A 10,080-nucleotide genomic window follows, 5' to 3' on the forward strand; every position below is an offset into this window, starting at 1 on the left:
GCCTGGCTCCAGGGTGCACTCTCGCAGCAACAGCTCGGGTTTCTTGCCCAGAGCTGTGCAGCTGACACGGCCACGCCTATATGTGTGTGTTTGTCCTATGAAACGCACACAAGGTTCTCCTTATTATCCTATAGAATAAAGACCGGTTTGTTAGGCAATCCACACCCTGTGTGGCAATAACTCCACTAGGCGCTGATTTCTGCACTGCACCCACTCCTCCTACTGCAGCTAAGGCAAAACTATACCCTAGCCACAATGATACAGTTACTTATGTATACTCCTTGTCCAAATCTCAGTTATATTATATACAAGTATGTTATTAAATGTGTATGTTCACGTATACAGTGAAAAGTTAACTGGAAAAAAAAAAACACAGATGTGTCATTATGATAACATTAGTCACTCCTGGAAACACAGCAGCTTGTGAAAGTCACAGTTTAAAAATATATAAATAAAAGTTTAGAAGGTTATTTTGAACAGTACAAAAGAGGTAATAGGAGCCAGGATCTGTGTGTGTTTGGGTGGAGTACATGTAAGCACAGCCAACAGGTGTGGCTGGACACAATGCTGTTTCAGGAGGACAGAAGAGTCAGCAGCTTAGAAAAAGGGTTATAATTATTTGACTATGAGAGATTATGCTGAAACCATTGGTTTTCTGGGGCAGTGGGGACGTTTCCAGCAAATTGTCTTCTTCTCGCTCGTTGCCACCATTATGCCAAATGGATTTGGTGCTTTCACTCTCGTTTTTCTGACTGATACACCGAGTCATCACTGCCTGGTATCTGGTATCAACCTCACTGAAGACTGGCGTAAAAGTGTCATCCCAATCAAAGTAAGTGACTGCGAGAGCCCCAACTCTGTGATACAGCACATCAAAGAAAACATTTAAACTACTGATGCAGTTTTTCAGTGATAATTGAGTTTGCTTCAAATATTATTCCAATAATGTAACTCAAAACATTTGTATTTATTCGAACACATTTATGCTTATTTCAAAACAAAAAAAACATGCTTGGGAGAAGTAGAAAACTACTTTTGGGAACTAAATGAGTTTTTATGTTGCTGGTAGTTGAAAGTTTAAAAAAAGCAGTGTAAACAATACATTTAAACTAAAAACCATTAAATCTTTATGAAATGCAATAAAATATTGCAAAACAGAAATAGGAAAAAGCACAAAGTTCAAGTTCCCTGGTCGTCAGAAGATCCACATTTCCAAGAAATAGAAACCGGTAATTGTGTATTTTGTGAAACAGAAGAGGAGGATTTGGACCATCTATTCTTTTTGTGCAATTTTATACAAATATTTTGGTTGGAAAAAGCACAAGGGAAGTGTTTCTGGGGAGACAATAACCCGATGTACCAGTTGCAGGAACCCAAAAAATAATAGGTGTGTTTTGTCATGATTCATATAATAGTGATGATGGATTTTTAGGCTAATAGTTAGGCTAACACACTTTCCTCTCATCTTTTCTTTCCTTACAAAACCATAGATCCTCCACTTCTTGGGCTATTTTGGTTCCTGCAACTGGTCCGTCAGGTTATTGTCTCCCCAGAAACACTTCCCTTGTGCTTTTGGAAATCTGTTTTTTCCTATTCCTGTTTTAGTTATTCCTATTTCTGTTTTCGTTTGTACTATTTCCGTTGTATTTTGTGTGTTTTCGCAGCATTTTTGTTATTGCTGGTGTTTTTTTAAGTTGCAGTCCATTTGGCCTCTCAGGGCCACCGTATAGGCCCATTGTTGCCTCAATATTACATATTTTTGTAAACACTATGACATCCTACTGAGTTTTTCTTAAATGTCTCAATACTAATAACCCTAAAACTGTTTGTATCCTTGTGACTATGAGGAGGTGGATGGGAAACAGGAGCTGAGCAGATGCAGCAGATACAGGTTGGATGTGGTCAGAAATCTCTCTGCTCAGGGATACATTCCTGGCAGGGATGTCAACCTTACAGACCTGGAGGAGGAGGGCTGTGTAGATGGGTGGAGCTATAGCAAAGACATCTATGAATCCACTATAGTTTCTGAGGTATGGTCAATCCTTCTTCTACATCTACTTATTTTTCATGTAGTATTTTTTAGCAGCATCAGCTGTTTTTTCTTGATGTTGCAGATATATCATTAAGTCCTTAGTCTATGTGGCTCCTTTCCTCCTACCCTATCCAAGACAGGGGATTTCAGCCCATCCATTTATTCAACAGTTAGGACAGAACACACCTGTGAACATACAGTAGGTGCAGTCAGTCAACATAGGAACATGATATAAATTCCTCTAGAAAACTCTTTCTCTACTGTTATCAACATGGCTTATTTCTCATTATCTTGTTGTAATCTTGTTGACCTTTGAGTCTTCAGCTTGTCATTATTTTGTCAGTGCTTAAAGTTCAAGGTGCTCTTTGGGGATTAGTTTCTGCACACCAGGAAAGACGCACCCTTTTTCTTTCTACTTAGAGTGAAAAGACATTTGAATACAGCCAGCAACAGTCAGCACAAATCACACTGACTTTAACATTGTTATTTCCTGCATGCACATATTCAGTCATTCAACTGTTAATATCTCATTTTCCAGTTTGACTTGGTGTGCAGTAACCAATGGAAGCAGCCGTTCACATCTACTGTTTTCTTCGTGGGAGGACTCCTTGGATCGTTCTTGTCAGGCCAGCTGTCAGACAGGTACTGACATGAGATTCATGTGAAAGAGACCAAACACCACACCATTCTTTAAAGGTTCAGGAAAGGCTTCCGTGTTTCGATATTAAGATTGTCTTTATTGTAAAAAGAAATAAAAATGAAAATCATTTAAAAAGATCATGTTACAGTATACACTTATAATAGTCAGTAATATAAAAGACATGTATTATGCCGCTGAAAATGCTACATCCAGACGAACTTTTCTGTGATTTTAATTGATGATGGAGTTGTATTTTTACCAGTATAATAAGAAATAGAGTGGTAGAACACAGTTATTATTTTGAGATATGTACTTATTTATTTTCAATTTGTGCTCCTTCCATCCAGATTTTTAGATGCAATTCACACAACTGTATAGGAAGTACAACACTTTTTATGCATGTATATGTTTACTAATATATTTATCTTCTCTGTCTAGATATGGCAGAAAACCCGTTCTTTTTGCAGCTTTGGCACTACAGACAGTTTTCACCTTTGCTCAAGTCTTTTCTGGTTCATGGATTATGTTCCTCATCATCCTCTTCATCAACGGTTTGGGACAGATGTCCAACTTTGTGGCTGCTCTTGTGTTGGGTAGGATGGAACATTTATTTAGCTATGATGCAAAACTAAGGGCCAGATTTATAAGAGGGTGTCATGGTCCTGTGTCAGTGACCCAGTGTTTTTGAGTTTTGTGCTTTTAGTTTTTGATTTCTTGCTCACTTTAGCTCCTCAGCCCTTTAGTATTTCTTGAGTTCTCATTTCAGGTTTTGTTATGTGGCTTCCCTGTGTTCTGCGTTTCCTGTTTTACTTTTAAGGTCTGTGTCTCTTGTCTCGTCATGTTAATTAGGATCAGCTGTGCCTCCCTCCTGTTTGCTGTCCCTTTTTCCTTTTGTGTGTGTATTTATAGTGTGGGGTTGTCTTTGCTCACTGTCTGTGTTACTCGGTGTATCTCTGTGGCTCTCTGCTCTACATTCTCTGTGTCATCCCTGCTCATCATCCCGTGTAGTTATGGTTTCAGGTTAGTTTTGGTAGCTCCCCATTCTGCATTTCCTGTTTTTTGCCACTACTGTAAATAAAGCTCACTCGCATCTCAGCCTGTACCTGCATCTTGGGTCCTTACTCTCACACACCACATGACTGCTGCCGCAGCCGTGACAGAGGGACAAATTGTAATGACACCACAATCCTAAAAAGTGCCAATGGGAGCGTTAGGTTCTACTGCTGATCTACTAACATCATGCCAATTAATAAATGATGCAGTTTGAAAGATGCATTTTGATGCAATCTAACACAAGGAGCATAAACTAGGGAGCCAAGAATAGAAAACACCAGAGGAATGTCTAAGTGCAGGTTTTACACGTGTGCTTTGTACAGCAAAAAGAGCAGCAGATGTTTTGATATAAGTGCAAAATTAGTCAGAAACTGAAGTCAGGTGACAGCTCAAATGGAGTGAAGGAGTCATTCAGAAGACAGCTGCTTTATTGCAGATCATTCTGCTGTAACTCTCAGCTAACCTGTCAGGTGTCACATCACTCACATATTTCTGAGTAGTTTCTGCAGCCTCTATGCTTTTATTCAGTTTCTTAATGCACACTGTGTGCGTTTAGTCTGTGTGCCATATATACCCAATGGCAAGGTGCATTTAATCCTCACAAAAATCACTCTGAAACACATTTTGACAAGTCTTTACTGGCAAGCCCCCGCTGCCTCCAGCACTTTCAGTCTTTCCAGGGGTCTCAGCACACTTTTACATAAAATAACAGGCAGTGATTGGCAAATTTGCTGCAGATGCGTGAACCCTCTCAGTGGACAGTGCTTCTAGAAGCACTCTGTCTCACGTGTCCCTTTGCAGCTGAGCCACAAACCACACCTCACTGCCATAAACAAATTCAGATGTTAAAAAAATATACATGAAAGCTTATTTATTGTGGGGTGGCACTCTGCATGGTGATGATAACATACAAACAGAGTTTTTTGTGCAATCTTCAGTTTGTTTCCTTTTTTTGTTTTGTTTTTTGTAACACATAAGTTTTTATTCATCATTACCCCCTCTTTTTTTGCAGGTTCTGAGGTCTTAACTGGCAAAGTGCGTGTCCTTTACTCATCTTTGGGCACATGTCTAGGCTTTGCTATTGGATACATGATACTTCCACTCTTAGCATACTTTTTAAGGGACTGGAAATCACTGTCATTGGCTTTATCTTTGCCTTGTGTGGCCTACGTCCCCTTTTGGTGGTAGGTGGCACTAGCTCTAGCATATCTATCTCTCTACATATCTTTATATAGCATTCCCTGTAGGAACTGAATCAAATGTATTGACTTGCTTGAAACTGTGGTGGACATTAGTCAGGGGGGAGTTTCCATAGACTGTGACATACACAGACGATATTGTTATCTAAAGAAAGAGTACGGTGTAGGTGCAAGAGAGCCAAGCCAGGTGGAAATATGGACTGCAGGAATGATAGCCAGTAGAAGAATATGTATGTGAACGAGAGGGATGCAGTTGGAATGGTGAAGATGCAAAGAGAGGGTAGTGAGGCCTGCTGTAATGTAAGGTTTTGACACAGTAGTGTTTACAGAAAGACATGAGGCCAAAATGAAGATGGCAGATTTTTCAGTTACTAGAAGCAGACAAGATTAGATATAAATATTTCCTAGGGACAGCTCAATATTTGGAGAGAAAAAGAGGCAAGGTTCAGGTTGATATGGTTTGAAGATGGACAGAGGAGAGATAGCTGATACACTGGGAAAAGGATGTTAAACATGGAGATGGCAGACAGGAGAAGAAGAAAATCACAGATAAGGTTTATGGATGTAGTGAACGAGGAAATGCATGGGTCAGTGTGATAGAAGAGGATCTTAAGGATAAGGTGTGACAGATGAAGATGATCCTCTGTCACAACCCCTAAAGGGAGCAGCTGAAACAAAAAGAACAAACTGTTCCCACTAACAAGTTTATTGACCTTATTTCACTGTCTTTTTTGCTTTGTCTCCAAAATCCCTCTGATTAAGTCTGCATCCTTCTGTTTGTGTTAAATATTAAGCCAGGCTTATGCCAGAGTCTCCCCGGTGGTTGCTTTCTCGAGGCAGAGTTGAGGAAGCCGAGGCCATTATAAGAACTGCTGCTAAGTGGAACAAAGTTCAAGCTCCGAGGATCATCTTTGAAGACTGTGGTGTAAGTGAACTTTCACTTAAACATTACTGGATTAACCCAAGATGCAGAACACAGTTGTTATCATTTGAAAACAAGTTCAAGTTTTACAAATAAATAAATATATTAATATATATATATTTTTTTTAATATATTTGACATTTGACTGATATTATTAGTATAAAAATGCATGAAAAAAAAGAAATCTTAAACATTTTTGTGTTTTAATATTTTTTGAAAAAGCCCTGCTCACACAGTCAAACTAATTTTATGTGTCTTCCAGACAGAAAAGATGCAGACACACTCCAAGGAACATTACAATGTCTTTGACCTGCTGAGGCAGAGCAGCATCAGAGCCACAACACTCATCCTCTGCTTTGTGTTGTGAGTAAACAGTGAAGACAGTGTGGTACATAGCGACTTAATGAGACATCCTCAGATTGAGAAAATAATGAAACAACGAGAAAATTAACAAACAAGGAATTTGCCGGATTCCTCATGGAAATCAAAAGGAGAATTAGCAGATAAACAGCTAAAATGACCTGTCTCTTAACTAAAAATGATTTTTTACTAAAAGAAAATTCATTTTTCTTTTGGTTTTTCATGTATTTCTGTTTCCATAATATAAGATCTGCGATAGACAAAATGATTACGATTTGCATTTGAAAAAAATGCATGCATGCAGAAAAATCTTTGGAAAGTTCACTTAGATGAAAAAAACGCTTTCATTTCCCTTTGATTTTCCCAGGTTCACTATGATTGTTGGCTACTATAGCCTGTCTTTCAATACAGCACAACTCCATGAAAACCCCTACATCAGTTGCTTCATCTCAGCAGTTGTAGAGATTCCAGCATACATTTCCAGCTGGATGGCTCTGCTATACCTTCCACGACGCCTGTCTGTGATCCTTACGTTGGTCTTCGGAGCCGTGCCACTCTACCTGATTCAACTTGTTCCAGATGGTAAAATTTCTTAAAAGCAAGCTGCAAGAATTCACATTAGAACAATTGATGAGTCATATATAACTTACTTATTGCTTAAAGTGCCCATACTATAATTATTCCTTTTCCTTTGATGAGTGATACACACTACTGTGATTTTTTTTTAAATTTATTTATTATGTGCTTTCAAGGACCCAGACTTTCTTGTTGGTTTTTTTGTATTTTGTCTTGGTCTTCTAAATTTCAGTCATTGTAATTGTCCATTTTAGGGAAAAAATGTTGTTAAGCCACTGTTAAGCATTGATTTATGAATCATTCAAGCATAACAGGGCACCTAGCTCAAAGCATGAAACACTGTCGTGTCTACCTACAACTCATAACAAAGAACCTAAAGTATTGCTTTAGGCATTCGTTACTAGCAGCCTGCCATTGAAACGTGTAATTTGTTCTCATTTCTTCAGTGGAATCTATAAAATTTCAAAGATAACAGTTTGACAAGGATGAAATTATATTTTTACAACAACAAGATGCAAAGAGTGATGTTTGCTGAAAATGCAGCATAAACTGGGATGGTGTGCAATGTATGGCTGTCAAAAAAAAACATTCCTAAGGAGGGTAAACAAAAAGGCTGAGATATACCAAAATCCTCAAGAACTGGAACAAAAATCATTTTTAAAACTTTTGGTTTAAAAGTACCTATTATCTGAAGGACAACAGCTTCAACTTTTAGCATGCCAATATAGTAAAAACATACCTATATAGAAAAACACGCATTGGCTTCCTTACAGCCTGGACCCCAACATTATTGAAACGGTCTGGGATCGTCTTGACAGAGAACTGAACAAAAGGCAGGAAACAGACAAAGATGTGCTATCTGGAACCAAATATTGACTTTAACCTCCTTTGTACTATACAAAGGAACCTATATTCCCATATGGGTTTGCACATGTTCTAATAAATCACTGCACCTGCTTCCCATCTTCCAGGTAACATCTAAAGAAAAAGGGGACCAAAAGTCCCAAAAAATTATTTTTGGAAAGCACTGTAGCTATTTTGCACATAAAAGTTCTTCCAGTTACAAATTATAAAGCCTCTGGCAAAGATAGTTATTCTTTCATACATATAAAACACTGAACCTTTCTTTGCCTGACGTAACTGATCTATCATCAGTTATCTGCATGCAGTGACGTGTCTGCAGAGCAGCTGTTTGGCAACATTTTCTTCAAAGAACAAGAAATTGACTCAATCCAAATGCAACAGCTGCCTTAGAGCCTGCTAAAATTTTCGCATTAGAGCCCCTTCTGCTAACTCTAAAATGTCTCAAAGCATTACAAAAGTTTAGGATTACTTTTTTTTTTGTAATGTAATGTATCCTGGAAAAAGGTAGCTTCCTGTATCTTTAGTTCTAGCCTTGTCCATGGCTATTGTTGTTTACATTAGCATTAGTACTGACTGGGGGATGATTATTACAGTATCTTTCGGCCCAGAGAATGCATGAATGCATTTCTTTCTGACTTTCTGCTGGAATCCACAGTCTCTTCTGGTTCATTGTGTATCAGGAAACTACAGGTGTATGTTAAGGGCAGATAGCTTTCAGGAGACTATGCCAAAGTTGCCTTTGATGAGCTGACAAATCACAAATCAGGCTTTTCTGGAGGTGGGGCCCTTAAAGGGACAGAGGTTGAAAAGAGGATGGAAAAAAACCCAAAGCATCAGTGTGCATTGTGCGAAATGTGATACGTTATTTAACATTGTAGGATGTGAACCAACAAAAATATGAACATGTAAATAATCATAATAGAAGAATAGAATTTGTTTTTGTGATCTTTTCGTGTTACTAGGCAGGAAGTGACTATATGATAGGTATATGCAGAATTACCATCTTATATAAAACAAGTTTCACAGACTTGATTAGAGTTTTGTCTCTTACTGTTTACTTATATCTACAAACTAAACAAATGTATTATTCTTTAGATCTATCAAATCTGGCTCTTGCACTGGAAATGCTGGGTAAGTATTCAATCACGACCGGTTCCTCCCTGATGTTCGCCTACACCGCAGAGCTTTACCCAACAGTGCTCAGAAACACAGCAACGGGGATAAGCAATACTGTTTCCAGAATTGGAAGTTGCATTGCCCCTTTATTGTTAAGTCTGGGTGAGTGCATTGATTAATATTCATTTAGCATTAGTACTAACTGTTTCTGACTGTCTGTTTTACCTCATTTGATTAATGCACACTCATAAAGGAGTTTTCTCTCATCCTAACTTCCCCCTCTGTGTCTTCAGGTATGTATTATAAGTATCTACCTTATATTATATTGGGGAGTCTGGCTGTTGTGGCTGCCTTTGCAGCTCTTTTCCTTCCAGAGAGTTTTAAGAAACCTCTTCCTGAAACTATTGAACAAATGCAAAGACGAGAAAGGTAAGCTACTTTCATTCACAGTTTATTTTACTTTCTATGAAGTAATAAAGGCAATTGTAATTTTACATTCTTATACAGCAAGTTCTTTAAACATGGTACACAGTATGCAGAAAAGTATGTTGTCAGGTGAGTATCTGTCATTTAGGGAGTTAGTGAAAGTGACTGAGTAGAAGTGAAGTAGAAGTTTCAGGGTGACTCTAAATGTATCATCATGTTCAATTTAACTTTAAATGTTGGGTATGTAAATTTAAAAAATCATTGACTATCACTGACTATCATTGACCTGAACACGACAGGAAGGTTAAGAAGTGAGATTGCTATTTATTTCCAAGTGAACTTTACTGCCACCAAGTGGCCAAATGTTTTGTTTTGGGGGTTTTTTTGCAGATTGAATGAAAGCCCTTAGCCAATAGTACAAAAAATAAGTGTTCACATCTTATAAGTAATAATGATAATGAAGTTTATCGCTGAAAATAAAACTCGTGTTTGTCTTTCCTCTTTAAAACAGGGTGAAGTGCCCATGTCTTACAAGAAATATGACGCCTGTACCTGTGGTACCAATGGACAGTTCACTATGACTATTTGTTTGTCCTGGTCTAGACAGATGTTGTTGTTGTTTACAGTCTTTTATATTTACATTTTGTTTGGCTTTGTTGTCTGTTAAATGACTGAAAGCTGTATTATATATAAATAGTCTCATAACAAAGATAAACCTATAATTTTCTTTTTTTTGTCTTATTTAACCAATAAATCCTCAATAGATGGTTAATAATAAATGCTGTCTTGCACAAGTTGGAAGTTTTCCCATATTTCTTGGAAACCTATTATGCAAGTGATGGTCAAAGATTATCTTTCAACATCTGAGCATTTTGTTATTGCCTTTGTAATC

At 37.9% G+C, this 10,080-nt stretch overlaps 1 protein-coding gene across 2 annotated transcripts; it reads left to right on the forward strand.

Annotated features, from left to right (window-relative positions):
- Positions 1–581: 581 nt before the first annotated feature.
- On the forward strand, positions 582–9,962 carry LOC147320969 (organic cation/carnitine transporter 2-like). Of its 2 annotated transcripts, XM_086309247.1 has the most exons (11): positions 582–832; positions 1,848–2,030; positions 2,571–2,674; positions 3,111–3,265; positions 4,738–4,909; positions 5,723–5,849; positions 6,109–6,209; positions 6,574–6,788; positions 8,742–8,924; positions 9,056–9,191; positions 9,700–9,961. In XM_086309247.1, the coding sequence occupies exons 1-11, from the start codon at positions 626–628 to the stop codon at positions 9,767–9,769; spliced, it is 1,653 nt and encodes a 550-aa protein (XP_086165373.1). In that variant the 5' UTR covers positions 582–625; the 3' UTR covers positions 9,770–9,961. The 2 variants fall into 2 exon arrangements, with proteins under 2 accessions (XP_086165373.1, XP_086165374.1); XM_086309248.1 differs by lacking the exon at positions 4,738–4,909 and having other exon boundaries at positions 5,719–5,849; positions 9,700–9,962.
- Positions 9,963–10,080: the final 118 nt, after the last annotated feature.

This window comes from Aulonocara sp. 'chitande type north' Nkhata Bay, linkage group LG10 (genome assembly GCF_057382095.1).
Source record: "Aulonocara sp. 'chitande type north' Nkhata Bay isolate Kocher_YH1m ecotype deep benthic linkage group LG10, A_spYH_male_GT1.1, whole genome shotgun sequence".
NCBI lineage: Eukaryota > Metazoa > Chordata > Actinopteri > Cichliformes > Cichlidae > Aulonocara > Aulonocara sp. 'chitande type north' Nkhata Bay.